Here is a 20,819-nt window from a genome sequence, read left to right as displayed (position 1 = left end):
TTATCCATGGTGGCGGATACAATTATCCACTATGGTGTATAAATTTATCCAAATTGATGGATAAAATTGTCCAAATTGGTGGATAAAATTATCCACATTGATTGATAAAATTATCCACATTGGTGGATAAAAGTATCCATATTTTATGCACATTGTTGAATAAAATTATGCACACTAATGCATAAAATTATCCGCCCCTGTGGATAAAATTATCCAGGCTGGTGGATAGTGTTATCCTGGTGGATAAAATTAAATTAATGGAAAAATTATCCATATTGATGGGATAAAATTAAAGTATATGTTCCTGGTTGTATACTGGGGTTATGACTTTTTACAACCTCGTATCCCTGTATCATATTTTGATGAACTTTTACCTAAGATTAGATAAAAACTTAATTATAAGGTGATTCGACAAAGAAAGCTCGAGCACAAAAAGCTTTTGAAGTTTTTTATATAAGCTTTTTTGAAAAAATTTTGGAGTCACTTTTAAAGCCACACGACATAACCAAAATAAAATAAGCTTTTGGTTTTCACCAATTGCCGTATTATATAATCCGGTGTGGTGATGGATTTGCTGTCATTTTATGGATATGAATCCTATTGTAGTATATTTCACCTTGTTTATAAGTTTCTATTTCCCTAATCTTCCAATATTTTTCATTTCCACACGTTCATGTCATTGTGCCCTCATTACAATAATTCCAAATATATTTAAAACAAAATCTCTTTGTTTCTGTTAACAACTAATTAGATGTGTTTTTAATTTTATGTTTTTGTTCTTCTTTCTCTCCAAACAGATATGAATTGTAAATACAACGAATAACACAACAGCTCAACATCATCACATCCGAGCAAATCAAGAAAACACTTACTACATTAATTTAGAGGAGGGGAGGATACACGAAATAGAAGATAAATGCATGTACAACCACCAAGTATCCACATTCTCACTCCGCAGCAACAACAACATCGACATCCACACAGTTGTTGTCTACAAGGCGTACAAGGAAGAACATACTCCGCATCTATGTTCGACCGGGATCATCAGTCACCAATAAAATAAAAAGTATTGAAAGAGATTAAATAGAAAAAATGTATTTCAACTGAAATACCATCTAAGAAGTGTCTGGACCGAACCACAGCAACAACAATAAACACATTCACACCCCGTTCATTGGAAGTAAGGCAACGAACGCCGCCTGGCAGGCAATACTCATTGAAGCCACAACAGCCACCATTACATTTACAAATTGGGTGCTAACCAAAAACAGAACAGAAATGCACAAAAAATCCTAAAGATACTTTGGGACAGCAATTTCCTCTCAGCAGCATTACATTATCGACCACATCCCTAGAGCCGCAAAGTGTGAGTGAGAAGAGAAACCAATTTTACTTTGTTTTCAATTTTTTTTGGTTGGCCTGAAAAGACAACGACAGCGGCGGAATAAGCAAAATCAAACACTGGGCTAGAGATGAAAAACCTTTGAAGTTATATGTGGTAGTGTTACAAACTGCTCCAGTGTATGTGTGTGCGAGTGGTTTTGTGCCACCGATATTGATTTCGCTGCCTATTTTATTTTTAAAATATTTCACAAAAAAGGATTGCTGTGAGCAACCATACCAGGCAGCCAACCTAACAACCAACCATTCATTCGGTCGTTGTAATAGTGTAGAATTTGCTTGCCTGAGGAGTTGCCATTGTTTATCCATACGCCAAGGCAAGGCGTTCTTCGTCGTTCGACAACAATAGACCGGTATATTTTTGGGCAAAACTTTTGTCTGCTGTTGCCATTTAAAACGTAGAAAAAACGCCGCCACATTATCATTACAATTCGTGTTGTTGGGGAACTTCTATATTTGCAACCTAAACAAAATAGAAGAGGAGGCAACAATAGTTTCTTTCAACTTCCCCACAGACAACTCGTATACGAACGAACGAAAACAAAAAAAAAACGCAAATACGAAAAAAGCCAGCTATCAAAGCGCCAACAAAATCTCCATCATTATCATCATCAGCAGTGTTGTTGTTACTCATTAATTATTCTAAGCAAACACAAAGACGACAACAACAACAACACCAACAGCAACAACCTCCAGCAACATTACCTATATATCCTAAAAGCTAAGCAAAGGAACAACGTTAAAAACAAACGTGACCACACACTTGTCCGTCCGGTGACAATACCAACCAACAAAAACAATACCAACCAAAAACGAACCCAACTACTAAATGCATTCATAAGCCTAGATAGAGTTTTTCTCTTCTCTTTCGTATTAATAGATATTTACAACAACAACAATGGATAGTTCCACCAGTAGAACAACAACACCTGTAACGCCGGATACATGTACGGCAAGTACAAGCTCCTCCACCACATCATCGGCACCCCAATACAGCGATGAGGTGCGACGACCTTTACAAAACCTAGATCTCTTGCCACGCCAAGGCAGTGGTTCGTCCACCAAAACTTGTGAAGTGGATTTGGGCGATGAGGAAAGGGATACCTTTTCGCCGGTAAGCAGTAACAACAGTCCCGAAATGGAAAATCTAAATCAAATGGCTGCCTCCAGTACATCGACCATTTTGAATGGCATGGAGGCCAGCTGTTCCACAGCCTCAAATTCGTCAACAGCCAAAGATTATAAGCAAGCATTCGGTGATTTGGTGGTAACACCTTTAAAGTTAAAACTAAACAATACCCTGCAGACAGTGGTGTCGTCTGCACCGCTTGTGGTGACCGCACCACCAGCCTCCAAGGAGGAAAAACAAAGGCAAAATGAGGAAATTGTGATTTTGGAAACTTCGTCGATATCCTCAGAGACAGGTTCCTGGGAATCGGTATTTCCACCTAATGCCCACAACATTGCAGGCTCCTCCACATGTTCCTCATCTGTGGTGCCGCAGGCAGATGTGGATTTAACCAACTATTGTGTGGGTTTCTTGGAAAAGAATTTGGGTTTGACCACGCCCAATAAATTGAAAATAAAAACCAAAGAAAAGGAAGACGGCGGGGTGGCATCGTCTAGCTCCTCCAGCACATTAAGAAATAAGGAATTAGATTTAGAGCCCATGGTAAGGGAGAGAACCTATTCAGCTGGCCACAATCCTCTGACGGCAGACACTTCATCGCTCTTCAAGGGCATAAGTTCTTCGTCGTTGCAAAGGGAATTGCTAAGCAAAGCCGATAATCCCATGAGTTCTTCACAAACCAGCGCCTGTTTCATAGATGCCTCATCGCTGTGCGATGAAGATGAAGTGCCACCATATCCCAAAACGAAGCTAACAGCAGCGGCAGCTGACACCACCACCACCATGTCCTGCAAGGATGATGATGGCGAACAATTGGAAGATGAATCACCCACAAAGAAATTAGAAACATTCCATAAATCATTTGCCCGGTGCAAAGTAAAATCTAAAGATGATGCAACCCTTAGTCCCAACGCCGATACGGCAAATACCACCATTAACACCACCACCAGCAGCACAAGACCCAGATCCTCAAATTCCTCCTGTAGCTCAGAAGAAAATCATGATAAGCAAAATGACACCACCACCATAAGTAATTTATCGGATGAGGAAAAGTTGTGGAAAAGGGATCACAAGGCATCACCACAAGATGTGGAAGCGGACGAGGAGGAGGGAGAGGAAGAAGATATGAAAATATCGGACAACAATGTTTCCTCCTCAACCCTGCCCCAGGATGCAGACTCCTCAGATTCATCGGACATGTTTCGCATTAAAAGGGAAAATGAGCGCAAATATCAGCAACAGCAGTACTCAGCGGCGCCAATGGGTTTACCACCTTTGGCCAACAAGTTACTTAATACCCACCACAACAACCATCATCATCATCCGCAACATGTTACTGGCCACCATCATCACCAGCATACCAACAATCACAGTGATGTCAGCTACACCACAGATTATTCCTCATCTAGTCCAGCCCCAAGCCTGCAGTGGTCAGAACATGAACATCGTTCCTCCACAACGGGCCACAATCAAAAGTTAAGCATAGAGGATTATGATCACCTTGTTGCCATTAAAAACAAATGCCTACTACCAGATACTCCACACAACTCCATTGTCCACATTGAACCCAATTGTTCATCGAATACCTCATCAATACATAGGGACTATACCCTATCCTCTTCATCGTTTTCCCATCACCGAGATTCAGGGGCATATTGTAGTGATGCCACCGATTCACCCATACCCATGCCAAGGACCCCCAAACGCTCAAAATTTGATGAAGCCAATCCCATAATATCAGGTGGCTCCTTGATCTCAGATTATCCGGAAAAGTTGTGTGAAAGTCCCTCGCTCAAAAGGAAAACCGAAAATTGTCCCATTGTTTCGGGTGGCTTTACATCCTTGGATTTCGAACCCACTCAACCCTTGGCCGATGATGATGAAGAAATCGAAGTAGAGTTGCGTAACAAAACAAAACCCCGCAAACCCATTGCCGGTATTGCATCGTGGGTTGTCGATATGAGCGACTGCCAACCAACGGGAGAACGACGTAAAAGCACCAGCTCCTCATCCAGTTTGGAAACCTCGAATTCCAAATTCAGAGAACGTTCCGATTCCACTAGCTCACACAAAAGTGGTTGTGGTTTTTATGTCTCCCTCGATGACATGGAAAAGAAACCCAAAGAGAAAAGATCAACCGCAATTGATTCACCCATGAGCAAGTCATTTCACGCTGCCCCCACACTCAGCTCAACACGATTCTTTGTAAATCTATCCACCAGTGAATATAAACCGAAAGAACAACAGAAGCAGCAGCAGGGCAAGGAAGTGGTGGAGGTGGCGGCAGCAAAACCGCAAAATAATCTCCAACAAGCAGATAGTTCTAATAGCAGCTCACAGAAAAATCTCTTTAGTATGTTTATAGACATTAGTAATGGTGATAAGAAACCGCTGAAACCCTTGCGCAAAGAACCATTCAGTCTGGCCCAACGATTAAGCACATCACTTACGACAACCACGACGACCACACAACAAAAGAAAGCGGAGGAATCCTCAGCACCTACAACAATGGCTACAATGACATTAAAATCTGCAACAAGTTCTACAGAGACCCTTATGTCAAAATCTAATCAAAATAAAATCTCCAGCGATTGCCAGCCAGAGGCTGGAGGTGAAACAAAATCTTTGGATTATAAATGTAATTTCGAGCCACCCATAACAGTGGCGGCCATACGCAGGCTTTCCATGCAACAAAGGGCCCAACATGAGGCCAATAAACGCCACTCCTGGGGTAATAGCAATACCGGCACTGGCGGTGGGCCACCAACAGACTATAAACGATCCATTAGTCTAACAAATAATGGAGATGCAGGCTCTTCCTCGGCCGGCAAGGGAGGACTAATGAGCATTATTGACAAAATACCAATTATTTCGAAAACTTCTTCATTATCTGTGGATAGCAGTATATCACCTTATGATGATTACACCGGCTCCAAATCAGAGTTGAGTACCAGCTCAGGTGGTGAACGTGAAGATGATGCAGCAAGTGGCCAAAATGTCCAACAGAATCGCATAAAGAAACGAAGACGGGATGTACAAATTAATGAAACTTTTGATAAATCAAGTTTGGCTTCCATTACCGATGGCATTTTATCCAAAGATCTGTCACCGCTCTCGACCACAGATACTGATGATCTAACCTTTCAACAGGATGAAGAACAAGCCGCCCGAGAAACTGAAGAAGCCTTGGCCCACCTACAGCAAAGCAACACATCGGCATTGTCAATTGGTTCTACTTCCTCGCTGTCCTCAAATCGCATATCCAACATTATCATGGAGACAATTGTTGAGGCCAAGGAAACCTCCTCACCCAAAAAGGTGGCCCAAAATCTTGGTCTAGATTCACTGCAAGCAACAATTGAAAAACAAAAAATGCTGCTGGAAACTGTCAATGAACATGCCGAAACATCCCACACAACGAATGGTGGCGGAGGTGACGGCAATACCTTTGTCAAACTTTCCGATATGGATAAGCCATTAAATATAAACCTAAAATCACCGGAGCGCATGACATCCAGTGTGGGTGGTGGCACCAATCATAGGCAAATAAGTCGCCTTTATCGTGATGATAATCATAGGGCTGGTAGACCCCATTCCTGGACCATGTCTCGCTCCACCGGTAACAGTTTCCAAAACTTCACCAGTTCAGTGGAAAATCTACGCAGCCTTTCAAGACTCTTTCCCAATTTCTCCAAGGAAATTTCCAACTCCTTACCAAATGACATGAGTTTGGATAACATGGATTACATACAAACCGATCTCAGCAACGATTCCAGTTTGGCTTCGAGCATTAGTCGTTCCGGCATGGATGAATCGTCAATGTCTTGCCGGCAACCAAGAAGACTGGGAGAGGATTTGCTCAAAATGTTTTTACAAGAAATTGCCACTGATATGATTGTGGAGGTCCATGGACGTAGAATCAAGGCCCACAAGTGTATTTTACGTTCCCGTTGTCAATATTTTGCTGCCATGTTGGCCGGTAATCAGGCAACCAGTGTGGTTTCGCTGCAGGGATATTCCTATTCTGCCGTACATTTTGCTTTGTGCCACATTTATTCGGGTGCCTCACATCCTCCTGATGGCATAAGTCTCATGGAATTGGCGGCCCTGGCAGATTTGCTGGGTTTGGAGGGACTCAAGGAAGTCACGGCCCATGCTTTGAAAACCAATTATTGTCATAATTTCCACAAACCCTGTTCCGGTTGCATTGATGGTATACTCCAGGTATTGCCGGTGGCATTAAATCATGCTCTGGATGATCTCTATAGGAAATGTTTGAGGTGGACATGTCGCCACTATCTAAAGGTTTGGCCTACGCGGCAATTTGCCCAGTTACCCTCGGATATTTTGGCTAGATGTCGCCAACAAATTGTGGCATATTTGGTAAGTCAAAACAAAAATAAATAAGTTCTCTGTTTCAAATTCATATTTCTTCTTTTAGACCTCCGAATCAGTGTTGGATACCGTTTTGGATTGCGATAATCTCCTGGCCCAATTGGCCTCCTACCGTTGGGGTGGAGTTTGTGAGAATTTAGTTCGTAACATTTTGGATGCCGCCTATGGTTATATAGCCGATCACTTCGCTAGTTTAATAGCCAGCGATTCATTCCTCTCCTTGGGACACGATCGCAGTTGCCATATACCACGTCTCGAAGGTGTACTGTTGCGTACTGCCGCCAATTTAACACCCGATCAAGCTTGTCGTAGTTATCAAAGGATAACACGTCTCAATACTGTACTCCAAGCCAAAGTAATACAAATGCCTCCTGGTTTGGGAGAATTGGCCAAAGAACTACAGGGTCTTCAGGAAGAAGATCTCGACTGGGATACGGAATACATACGTTTGGTAAGTTCCATACTATCGGCGGTAGAACAATGCCTTATCAGGCAATGCTCAAGGGCGATGCGTGTTACCGCCTGGCAACGTATGGACTTGGATTTGCGCAAGAAAATCCAAACACTGGCCCGCCTCACAGAGCCACTAGATCTCAAACGTGGTAAACCGGTTTCAAAGGCCTTCTCCTTTGGTGGCAGTACACGAAGTCAAGATTTGCAACAGGTTAAGGCAGCCATACAGGCCCACTCCAAGCGGGCATTGGCCCAGGATACCCAATTGTATAAAGCCACACAGACAACACATGATGCTGTACAAACTACGGAACGGGGAGTTCAAGCAAATCATGATTTGAGAGAGGGAACAAGTAAGTACAAGGCCCGAAAAAATTCTCTTCAAATCCATATTAAATCTTTTTTTTCTCATTATAGGTCGTGTTTTGAAATCCAATTCGCGGGCTCATGTTCCTCAAGCATTAAAGGGCATCTCTCAAAGTAGTATGGCCTCCGAACGTAACAGTGTCAGCACAGCTATTGTACATCATCGTCGCACCAAATCCGAGGCTCCAGCAGCAACAACAACAGCAGCAACCACTAAATCCACTGAACCAAAGAAACCCCTGGAAACCAAAGTCTCTGAAATTCATACCACAAAAAGCCGTAGCCAATCCTTGAAACTGGCCGATGTTAGGCCACGCTATTTGGAACCGAAAAAAGTACACAATCCTCCCGCAGTGGGCAATGGTCCTGTTCGCAGTTCCACCAGCTCAAGTATACCTGCCAATCTGGCCAAGAAACAAAATTACCAACATTCATCCAGCGAAAGCTCACGTCATTCCAGTCCAGCTGCCCGCAAACATCTCAACGGCAAGGTCACCGCCGCCAACATAAAATCCACAAACAACATGTCTTTGGATAGCCTCACATCTGCTACGGCACGTAACAGATCTAAAACCAACAAGTCTTCCGATAACGAACGCCTATCCGATCTCTGTGTTGACTCCACAAATGATAGCATGAAAAGTTCTGTGATCACCAATAAGTCGGCCTCAAGGGAGTCGCTACTTTCGAATAGACTAGGCAGGCCTACTAGATTGAAAAGTGATTCCTGCAATAGTCAAAAGACCCGGGCAAATGGTACAGTAAAACCAGTTCGACCCACAAGTCTAGGGCCTCGAGCGCCCAAATATCTGCAACAGAAAATAACCTCCACCGGTTCCAGTCCATCATCAGTTACTACAACAAAATCAGCCACAAGTCGTCTTTCCTCAGTATCCTCCACACAGTCAACGCGAGATTTCTATAAACGCTCCATTTCGGTGCCAGGTCAAAGTGGTGGAGCCGCTGCTGATAGTACACAAAATCAACCCCAAACCAAACACAGTTTCCTCTCGGCCAAATCTCGGGAAATTCTGGCAAGGCGTGCCGAAAAGGAAAAGAACAAACAACAACAAGAAGAGTTGCTGAAACAATCGCAAAAGGAACGCCTTCAAAATAGCGACACGAAAGTGGCCAACAATAAAACCAACCTCTCTGTTGGTGGAGCACCTGTTATGCGTTCTGCCTCTCACTCTTCGGTAATGACAACACTACGCAACAATGGCCCTCCCTCGAATATACCCACAAGAAGACCGAATTCCTTGCAATTGAAAAAATCCCACAATGCAAAAACAAATCAAAACAATAGCAACAACAATTTACGCAATCACAAGACATCAACGGGCGGTGAAATCTATCATACATCTCAGGCGGTAAAACAAAAAATTGAATTGCTCATCAAGACATCAGCAGCAGCGACGGCGGCGGCGGCAACCAACAATGATGATGATCATCCATCAATTGTGGTCGAATCAAAATTGGAACGTTCTAGCACATTTTGTAAAGATTCAGCCGATGTGGCCGATATAAATGAATTACAAATTATCGAATAAAAGAAGTTAAACTAAACCAACCACACCACTTGTCGCACAGTAGATGCAGCAGACAGACAGTGACTGAGAGAAAGCGAGGGTTACAACAAATGATAATTGAAATGTTGATGGTGATGACGATGATGATGCTTGGATAATTATAAATCGAGGGGAAATACCACAAATCAAGTTGGTTATCTTCACGAATAAAACCATTGGAACTCTAAATTTAATTGAGGTATGTATTCAAGGTCAAGTGTTTCTTTTACGTTTTATTTTATATTCTTTTAAGATGTTTCATTAGATTATTCATTCGTGAATAATCCAAGGCTGGGGTCATTAGGAAGGAAGGGATTTCTACTAGGAACTATGTCATGTTTAACATTTTTGAGATCAGCTTCTGCAGCCATCATAGTAGCCTCGTTGGTCTGACACTTCCTCATAGTGAAATTCGATCAGAAAGGGCGGAACGATTCAGATTCTCTCGGATGAAGTTGGGATTCATATTCGTTTTGTCAATGGGAAGAAGAATTATAAAATTCTTCATATGCACGCCATGGTTTCGCTTTTTAAATAGTATTGTCTTCCATTATTGGACGAGCTACTAACCTGATCAAAATTGATAATCTTCCGGGTGTAATGCATGCCATTAATTAAGTCCTGCCCCAGAGTATCAGATTTTTCGGTCCTAATGAGATCTATTTTGTACTAGCATGATGCATGGTTTGCCCTTTTACAGAAATGAAGATAAAATTGGAGAGCAAAATTTTATATTAGAGTTATGGTTGTAGGGGCTCTACTATTGTTACAGAATGGGCTGATATGATTGGAGTTCAGCCTTTCACAAATAACCAGGCGCTAAGATGGTACAATCATCTGCGTTACGTTAACGTAGATGTTAAACATTTCCGCAGATATCACCCCACGTTGCCGTCCTTCCGGTTTCACTCTAGGGGGCTTTGTACTCCCGCATATTGATTATCCAACATTTCAAACTGGAACAGAGGGTAGTCTGCTAGATCTCCTCAAACAGCGTGTAGTGTTTGACAGTAACAAGTCTTTTGATAAGTCGAGCGCCACCAACACTATCGTATCGCACGGCTTGTTGTGGTTGAGGCATAGACTAATATCTGTGGAGATGGCGTTCAAGGCTGTCTTACTGTCATCTTTGTCTGACTTCAGTAGCGGGGCCATCCTGCCCCTTTTCCACACTTCGGGGACGAAGACTAGGTTGAGAACTTTCATGAGGTGTACTGAACTCCCGACTCATGCAGCTCTTTCGGCATTTCTATGGAGATGGTCCGTTAGTGCCTTGAGCTTTAATGACATTTGCAACATCTTTCATTGTAAATTGAGGTGGATGCCTCATCCTCGGCGGGAAGAGGTCTAATGCGACAAAGTACTTTGGTTTTTGCCCTGTCATTCCAAGAGTGCTCGACATATTGCCGATTAAAATTATTTGCGCACATCTGCGGATCAGTCGGCGTAACGTCGCCAAACGTGAGCTTCTTTCCAGAGTTCGAAAGGCACCTAGCAGTTGCCCACAACTCACTAGTTGCTTCAATATCAAATCTTCAGATCTAGTCACTTGTTGTACCGACCAGTAATTCATTTTTTGAGTTACCGACAAAAATCGTAAATCGTGAATGTGAGACTTTATATATGTGCCGCTGTAGAGTTCATTCTCCCTGCAACTACTTAAGAACCATTGGAAAAAAGAAGTAGTCTTGTTATCTCGGTTTGGCAGAAAGTTGTCGGAGATTGGATCGTGAGGACGTAGGACCAGTGTTGCGAATTCGACGATTTATCATTCATTATTTTGACGATTTTTTGGCCCAAAATAAAAAATGACGATTTGACGATTTTATGGTCCAATTGATAAAAGACAATAACTATATTTTGACCAACATTTCACGATAGACTTCAAGGAAAACAACGTTCCAAACTCGATTTTATGAGCTTTTTAATGTTTTAAGCAATTTCCAGACGGATTAGCTATATTTAGACGCATATCTTCGATTTACATCCGCTGAGAATTTTCGTTTAGGATTGTTAATGGATGAAAATTTTCCTTGAAAAGTTTTAGAGGTATAATACTGCCTACTGCCCACTTTAAGCGGTGAGTCAGTTTTGAATGACAGTTTTTATCGATTTCCGACTGCCCAACTACCAAAATGTACGTGTACCGACAAAAATGGACGGGGTCACACTGTCAAGCAATCGATATTTGACCTATAAGCTGTCATTCAAAACTGGTAAAGAGTACCCAGCTTTACCTTGCTGCATTACTTCAAACTCGATAATCATAGGCAAAACTGCAAGCTTTTTCAAAGCGGTATTTAAGTGAGATTGGGTTAGATTTATTGCTGTGGGTTGTATATTTGTTGTTGTCAGTCTTATTGACAAAACTATCAGCAAAAAATCGCAAAAACGGTAACCAAACCTAGTATCGGACCATGTTGACGATTTTCCAAATTTTGTTGACGATTTGACGTTTTTTTTTACGATTTCGGATCAAAAACTTTCTCAGAGAGTTAGTCCCAATTTACATTAGGCGAGTTTACTTGCGGCAATTGTCAGTTTGATGGAGAGAGAGGTGAGGCATATGGTAACCTTTTGCCTCTCAGCCCCCTCTCTCACCTACAAACTGACAATTGCCGCAAGTAAACTCGCCTAATGTAAATTGGGACTAAGGAGTTATTTTTTCTCTTTTGTAAAAAGTAAACAGACATCTACCCAGCAAAAACTTGGAAGTCATTGAAGGAACCAAAGCATTTCAGAATGTAATATTTTATTATATAATATTTTATTATATAAAATAAGGGAGACTTCTCTCATATCAATGAGTGCACCCCGATTCATATAAGCTCAATGATATGGGACCTGCTTTTTATCGCCGAGTCCGAACGGCGTTTCTCAAGACACCACTTGTAGAGAAGTTTTACATGGCTGAAATACTCAGGAAATGTCGCCAACATTACTCAGGGGTATTTTGCCATCGTTAAGAATTTTATGTTGCTTGGCCTGGCAATCGACCTTCTGAGTGCAAGGCGGGTGTGCATACCATTGCACCACGGTAGCACTCTATATTATTTAAAAAAAAAAGAAGATGACCCAAAAAAGGAAATTTCAATTTTGTAACTTTGTTCTCCAATTTCCACAATAAATTGATTGTTTTCAGTAAAAGAACTGTCAAATGTCTCTCTCGAATATCTCTGCTGTTCATGTTCCTTCCAGCAACAATTGGTACAATTTGTTACAAATTTTAGGGTGACAAGACAAACCTAATAAGTGCTCGATTGTCTCTGTTTCTTCCTCATCTTCGCATAACCTGCAGTAAGTAGTAAGCAGTACTATTTGCAGAACATTGATTTTATTCTACAGTGACCCGTGATTATTCCTACCGTATAACAAACTAGGGTGACGTAGGGGATGGAAGATACCAAGGAACGGTCCTGACCGGTTTTAACATGGCAAAGCCCAGGATTTATCTTGGTCCCTCTTTCATCTCAAGTGGACACCGACCTCCCCGTGGTGTCACCTGGGGAACTGCCTTTAACACCCGTTAAAGGTAGTGAGCTAACATGTGCCGCGCGTTCACCCATAAGAACGTTAAAAACTTGGGTTTGGGCGTCGGGTTAGTAACCCTCCCCTAGAAAAAAACAGCCTACTATGAAAAAACGAAAGAAAAGAAAAACAAACCCCTCTAAAGTTGACGAACCCCGCAAACGTTTTAAGGACCATGATCTGCGAATCTGCACCTGGAATGTTCGCACTCTTTATAGAGAAGGTGCAGTCTTCGCATTGGCAGACGTACTTGAAAAGTACAAGACCGATATTACTGCCATACAGGAAATACGATGGATTGGGAAAGGCGTCACAACAACACCTAAAGGTGACGCACTGTATTATAGCTGCCATGACGTAAAGCATGAGTTTGGTTGCGGATTCGTAGTTAGTCGGAGACTAAAACATCTGGTATCCAGCTTCACCCCAGTGAATGAAAGACTTGCTGCAATTCGAATAAAAGCTAAATTCTTCAACATCAGCTTTATTAGCGCTCATGCTCCAACTGAAGAAAAGGACGAACAGACCAAAGATATATTTTACGAGCGCTTAGAAGAAACATATGACCGTTGCCCTGCCCATGACATTAAAATCATTCTAGGCGATTTTAATGCCAAAATTGGAAAGGAGAATATCTTTGGCCCAACAGTCGGGAAATTCAGTCTCCACAGTGAAACATCTGACAATGGTATGAGGCTGATAGACTTTGCAGCTGCAAAAAACATGGTAGTTAGCAGTACCAGATTTAATCATCTCGATATTCATAAGGGCAACTGTCTGTGCCCAGATCAAAGAACAAGTAATCAAATTGATCATGTTGTGATAGATGGAAGACATTCATCCAGCGTGTTGGATGTACGATCGTTCCGAGGCGCAAACATTGATTCGGACCACTATCTTGTTGCAGCAAAGGTACGTACCCGTCTAAACGTTGCAAATAAAGCACGAACAGACACAACGCGGAAGTTGGACATCGATAGGCTGCAAACACATCAGATAGCCACAGCATATTCCACTCAACTAGCCCAATTGCTTAACGCGAGCACTCCTTGTCCCGATAACATAACAACACAATGGCAAAATATTGCCCACTCCATGCAAACAGCCGCAAAATCCATACTTGGATTCCAGAGACCTCCACAAAGGAATTCATGGTATGACCAGGAGTGCCGTGCTGCTACCGAAGATAAAAATGCGGCATATAGAGCTACTTTACAATCAGTAGCAACGCGTAGCGCACGAGAGAGATATCGGGAGAAAAGGAGAGAAGAGAAACGTCTTTTCCGCAAGAAAAAGAGAGAAATGGAAAAGCGGGAGTGTGAAAAAATCGAGATGTACAGGAGCCAGAATGAAGTCCGAAAGTTCTACCAAAGAGTGAAACATCAAACAGATGGCTTTGGTACAGCACATCCTCCTGTAGAGACCAGAAAGGTAAGCTGGTAACAGATACAGATAGCGTGCTCAGGATATGGAAGGAACATTTCTCCAATCTGCTGGTATCCAATAGTAGCGAAGACGATGATACCACAGATCCAATCCCAGAAGATGGTATAGAATGTATACCGCCCGGCCAAGATGAGGTAAAAACAGCAATCAACCGGCAGAAGAATAATAAGGCAGCAGGAGCCGATGGCTTACCAGCCGAGCTGTTTAAAACCGGAGGCGACCCGCTGATAAGGTGTATGCATCAGCTAGTTAACACCATCTGTCAGGAAGAACGCGTACCCGACGATTGGAACCTGAGCATCCTATGTCCCGTCCACAAAAAAGGAGATAAGACTGTATGCTCCAACTATAGGGGCATAAGTCTTCTCCCTATTGCCTAAAAGATAGTGTCAGGGATATTGTGCGAACGACTAAAGCCAATGGTCAACGAAATAATTGGACCATACCAATGTGGCTTTAGACCTGGCAAGTCCACCATTGACCAGATATTTACCCTGCGGCAAATCCTAGAGAAGACCCAAGAGATGCAGATCGACACATTTCACCTTTTTGTCGATTATAAAGCAGCATTCGACAGTCCCCTCCGATCAAAGGTATTCCATGCAATGTCTGAATTTGGTATCCCCGCAAAGCTCATCCGGCTTTGTAAGATGACTTTAACTGATACTAGGTCCTCAGTTAAAATTGGAAAGAACCTCTCCGAAGAATTTTGTACCAAAAGATGTTTCAGACAAGGAGACAGCCTTTCGTGTGACCTATACAACATTTTGCTGAAAAAGGTAATACGAGATGCAAATGTCAAAAGAAATGGCACAATTTACACTAATAGCCACATGTTACTTGCCTATGCTGATGACATAGACATCATGGGACGATCAGTAAAGGAAGTAACTGATACCTTTAGGAAGGTCGAAGCAGAATCTGCGAAAGTGGGTCTGGCGGTAAACGGCGAAAAGACCAAATTGATGGTGTCGACGCGCAAAGCGTCCATAGAGCTCGGACCAACCGTAGAAGTTGGTACCTACAATTTTGAGGTAGTTAAAGACTTCGTCTACCTCGGCACTGCCATAAACACAACAAACAACATCAGTTGTGAAATAAGAAGAAGAATTGTATTGGCCAACAGATGCTACTATGGATTAAGTAAGCAATTTAAAAACAAAGCCACATCTCGTCAAACAAAAATAACACTATACAAAACGCTGATACTACCCGTGCTAATGTATGGCTCCGAAGCATGGGTACTTGCGCAAGCAGATAAGGCAGTGCTTGGTGTGTTTGAGAGGAAAATTCTTCGAAAGATCTACGGGCCGATTTGCGTTGACGGTGAATATCGACGTCGTATGAACCACGAGCTATATAAGCTATACAAAGACATGCATATAGTTAAACGTATCGAGATGCAACGATTGCGTTGGCTAGGCCATATCATGAGAATGAGCGATGATGAACCCGCTAAAAAGGCGTATGAATACATGCCAAATGGCGGTGCACGCAGAATCGGCAGGCCTAAGCTTCGATGGAGCACACAAGTGGATGAAGAAATGGAAAGGCGCGGTATTCCAAAAAGTCAAGCGAAAAACAGAGAGGAATGGAGATCTTTTCTTAGTTCGGTCTATGGAACAAATGTTCTGTAATGGGCCAACTAAGTAAGTAATAACTAACCTCAGCATTTATGCTAACGAGGGTATATACACTTTCATACGGTCAAAATGTGCCTCATCGAAATAATGGTTTTAGACCCCAAGTATGTTTGGACGAAATGTGTTTCAGACAATTTGGAGTTGATTTAGTTGATCCGTCCGTATGTCTGTTTGGCTGGAACGCACGATAACTCTCGAACGGATGAATCGATTAGGTTTTGGCTTTCGTAATATTTTGTCCAAACTTAGTTTAAGTTCGAAGATGGCTTATATCGGTATACTTCTTCCGGTACCTCCCCCACAAAAGTTCGGAAATGTTCGGAAAATTTGTGCTGGCTGGAGCGCACGATAACTCTCGAACGGATCAACCGATTCGGTCCAAAATTTGGCTTTCGTAATATTTTGTCCAAACTTAGTTTAAGTTCGAAGATGGGTTATATCGGTATACTCCTTCCGGTACCTCCCCCACAAATGTTCGGAAAATTTGTGCGCACGATAACTCTTGAAGGAAGTAACCGATTTGGTCCATACTGCACATTGTGAAGTTTCTACCAGACTTAGATGAGGTTCCAATATGAACTCAATCGGTCTACTCCTTTGGGTACCTCCCACACAAAATTTCGGAAAAGTTCAGTTTAGGACCTGCCAACTAACTTGTATTCACTGCTCCCCATATAACGGTATAAATTTCATCAGGGGCAAGTCCATACTTCCTGAGAAAATAGTCTGAAAGTTACAAAAAGCCCTTCGAACGGATCAACCGATTTGGTCCACAATTTGGTCTTCGTACTATTTTGTGCAAACCTAGTTTAGGTTCGAAGATAAGCCATTTCGGTCCACTCCTTCAGGTACCTCCCCCAAAAGTTCAAAAATGTTCGGAAAAATTGTGCGCACGATAACTCTTGATGGGAGTGGCCGATTTGGTCCATACTTTACACGTCCTAAAATATCTACCAGATATAGATCAGGTTCGAATATGGTCTATATTTGTTCACTCCTGCCTCAGTTACGACACTAAAAGTTTTTTTTCAGGGGCAAGTCCATACTTCTTGAGAAAACAGCCCGAAAACTGTAAAAAACCCTATGGCACCACATGTAGTGGCTGGAGGGCTCGAACCGAATACTACACTGCGTTCGTCCACACTTTGGATATTGTAATATTTCTTCAAATTTTACATGAAATTCGAAGGTGGTGCTTATAGGTCCACTCCTTCCGATACTTCCCCCACAGAAGTTCGAAAATATTCGCTAAAAAGCCCTATCTATCGATATTCCCGCAAATTTTTGAGTTTTAATCCTATCCATGCTTTTGTCAGTGCATACGCCCAAAATTTTGAGAACCCCCCTAAATACATAATTTTTTTTTTTTTTGGGAAAAAGGTATTTCAATCCACACAGGCTGAGGGTATATCTCTGTCGGCCAAGTCGATTGCAACTTTTTTAATTGTTTTAGTTGAGATTTTTTCATGGAAAGCGAGGAGTTGTTGTTCGTTTGGAGTGAATTGTCCAGATTGCCTTGAATACCTTACATCTAGATTCATTGTGTCAGATCTGACTAGCCTTATCCCGATATAATTGTTACAACTGGCCCATTTCCTTCAATATTGCAATGACTTGGAACGAAGCCAACACAAGGTAACGATTCATTTCAGTGTCTACAGGGCGTTCTGGCAGCCCAAAACCGCCGCAGACTTGATAGTATGGGAACTAAGTGATTTAAAGACCGCTGGTCTATTAACGTATATAGTCACCGGTCCAACTATGTCCCTTTTCATGTTGTCTATCAGTTCTATGGCTTTTTTGATTGCAAAAATGTCGGCTTGGAAGGCACTACAATTTTCGTTCAGCCTGTATGAGAGTCGTATATTGAGGGTATCGCTGCAGACGCCTGTTCCTGTTCCCGTTTCCCGACGTGGGGAGTTGTGGGTCCAGGTCTCCCTGTGGGAAATTAATGTGGTCAACAATTAAAAAACAAGCTTTCTACCAAAAACTTGTGAATTTGAGAACTGTGTCCTTGCCGCTGTTCAGCAAGCGTCTTATGATTCTACTCATTTTGATTATTGTATTTGATTTGCTTTTGGACTTATTATCCAACCTTCCTTTTTTATTTGCACTACAATCGTGCTACTCCAGAGATGGAGCTTCTAGCAAAAACCTTCATTGCTATTCCTTTTTGATAAGAATATAAATTAACATTTTTTTCTCTTTGCAGATTATTTAAAATTATCCCGATTTTCGATTGTTACAACATGTATTCCTTGGCTATTTGTTTATTTTGATAACTCACAAAGCAACAAAAAATGAAAAATTGGCTTAACTTTTACAGCGGCGCGCAACAGTAGATCAGAAATAGCAACAACAACAACAACATAAATAACTCTAGTCAATAAAACATAAACAATTTAAAGGCTTGTTTAAAAAAACAACAACAACATAAAGAACTAAACGAAAATCAAGAACAACAACAACAATAAATATAATGTTTACTAAGCTTTAGTTGAGACGCGACACTGTAGAAAAAATAAAACCACCAGCGCATCAAAGGTTTGATTTTTTATTTTGTTAGAAGAACAAAAACCTTTTCAAAGTCTCCCCCCATATCCTTAACCCCACATCTATTTATAGCAGCCCCCTCAAACATTTCAAATTAGTAAAAGGAAATACAAACATAACTAATGAACTAAAGCACAATACTTACAAAAAAACAAACAACAACAAGAATATTAATAATAATAAAATACAAATTTATATAAATAAAAAAGTAAAAAAGAAAAAAATATGGAAAAACTACATCAAATCGAACCCGCGCCCAAATTTAATGAGAAAATAAAAATGAAAAGAAGAACTTAAAACAGCAGCATGAATGATTGCGCATGCAAATGTAGTGAAAAGTAATGAATTTGAATTATTTTAGAATTGTGTTTAAAATAAACAAAAATTTATCGGAGAAAATAACACATGAAAATTGAAAAAAAAAAACTTTCTTTTTCTTCCCCCTCCCCCTCATTTAGTTTTAGCCCATAAGTTATATAACATATTAAAAAAGAATAATAATTTAAAATACAATTTGAAATGTAAAACAAAACTACCTTTTTTGGTGATATTATTTAGAATTAAATGATAACAAAACCATGAATATTAAATATAAAATATAATGAACAGGAACAAATTTGAAAATTAATATAAATTATAAGCTTTTTTTAACACAATATTGATTGGTTAAATTTTGATGTTAATTGAAGAATTTTTATAACAGTTTTTTTTTTTCGGCAACTTAAATCGTTTTCAAGGGTAAACATTTTAAGTGAATAAATAAATTTGTTATTTGAAAGTGAAATCTTTGAAAAAGGTGGATGGAGTTGTATAAACCAATTTAAATCATGTCAAAACAAGAAGTTCGTAGTCCATTTCCCCTCGTGTCACAATCATTTTTTTATATTTAATGTATTGAACATGTGTCTAAATCAGACATGACCAAAAAGAGAACGGAGAAAATTCAAAATATTGGCAACTTATAACAGTGTGTTAGTAAGTTTGTATTCACGCAAGCTATAAAACAATAACAAATCAAAACATTTGTTCTCTTTTGTACGCTCTTTCTGTGCATTCGGGTCGTGTGTGTGTAAATTGCCGAAAATCATCGACACCGCCGTGCCAAAGAAGAACACATTTGGTCTAAATCATCATGCAGCAGTTGTATTATTAAGAGCAGTACACATTGTCAGTTTTGAATGTCGATATTTCGCAGTTATCGATAACGGTCCAACCGTCCAGCAACCACAAAACATTTTGTGGTTGCATGATGAATGACAAAAATGAACGGCCACACTAGCAAGCAACAACAAAGCTGTCATTCAAAACTGACAATGTGTACCCAGCTTTACGCACGTTTATTATATTGTGTTATGTCGTGATAATTTCATAGCATACTTTTAGGATGCAGTTTTAACATTTTCTACATTCTGTGTAAACAAATTTTCATATGACATTTGGTTTGATTTATTAGAAAATCAGAGTAAATCTTTCTACGATTTGATATGCAGATGGAATATAAGAGTAATTTTTCCTAAAACCCTAAAGGAACATCAAAATATTCAGGTTTTTTTTTCCTATTAAGGGTTTTTTTTTTTGAGAATTTTCTACCTTCAATCCAAATTATATTTCTCATGTAGTCTCGTTTGATTCATTAAAAAGTCAAAGTAAATCTGTCTATGATTTGATTTGCAAATAGACTATAATGCTTGGTTTACATTTATCCCCTCGATTTCAACTATCAATTCCTTTGCGTATACGTCAAATGAAAACTCATCTGAAATCCATTGGATTTCATTTGACATTCAAGCAATGGAATTGACAGTTGAAATCGAGTGGATTTCGTAAATGTAAAATATTCGGGTTTCCTATTATAATTTCCATCCACCTTCAAAATCCCACAGTTGCTCTGAACAAACTATAAATATGCTTTAACTAAAAATTAATTTTCAAAAACAAAAACCTGAATTGAAATGCTTGGTAAAAAATTTCGTTTGCTTGAAAACTAAAAATTAATAATAATTAAACTGCCTTCGGGTTTAAAACTCTGTATCTCTCTTCAAAACAAATTATGCTAAAGAAGATAAATAAGAAAAACAAAACTCACACACCCACTCACAACTATATGCTATGTGCAGATGATCTATCCTATCCCTGCTTAAAATCTAAACCAACAAAAACTGAAACACACTCAATTCTAGTTTTTACAAAAGCTTTTTTTAAATGGAACAAATCTCTGTTGATTTGTGAAAAATTCTCTATAAAGAAATCTCCATTTAAGATATAATTTAAAAATTAACATATTTTTCTAATCATAAGATTTTTTTCTAAAGCTTTTCTTCTGTTGTTATTTTTTAT

General features: G+C 40.4%; 1 protein-coding gene across 5 annotated transcripts in view; it reads left to right on the top strand.

Annotated features, from left to right (window-relative positions):
* Positions 1 to 18,638, top strand: part of LOC141401022 (uncharacterized) — a 208,175-nt gene extending 189,537 nt beyond the window's left edge. For all 5 annotated transcript variants that reach the window (XM_073980818.1, XM_073980819.1, XM_073980820.1 and 2 more), the window contains 4 exons: positions 798 to 6,913; positions 6,972 to 7,731; positions 7,796 to 9,511; positions 18,142 to 18,638. In XM_073980818.1, the coding sequence (XP_073836919.1) occupies positions 2,300 to 6,913; positions 6,972 to 7,731; positions 7,796 to 9,294 (6,873 nt within the window). In that variant the 5' untranslated portion in view covers positions 798 to 2,299 and the 3' untranslated portion in view covers positions 9,295 to 9,511; positions 18,142 to 18,638. The remainder of the gene's footprint in view (positions 1 to 797; positions 6,914 to 6,971; positions 7,732 to 7,795; positions 9,512 to 18,141) is intronic.
* The last annotated feature ends 2,181 nt before the right edge of the window (positions 18,639 to 20,819 follow it).

Source organism: Musca autumnalis, unplaced genomic scaffold (genome assembly GCF_047663935.1).
Source record: "Musca autumnalis isolate F117 unplaced genomic scaffold, ASM4766393v1 scaffold_4, whole genome shotgun sequence".
Lineage (NCBI taxonomy): Eukaryota > Metazoa > Arthropoda > Insecta > Diptera > Muscidae > Musca > Musca autumnalis.
This window is presented reverse-complemented; position numbering and strand designations above follow the sequence as displayed.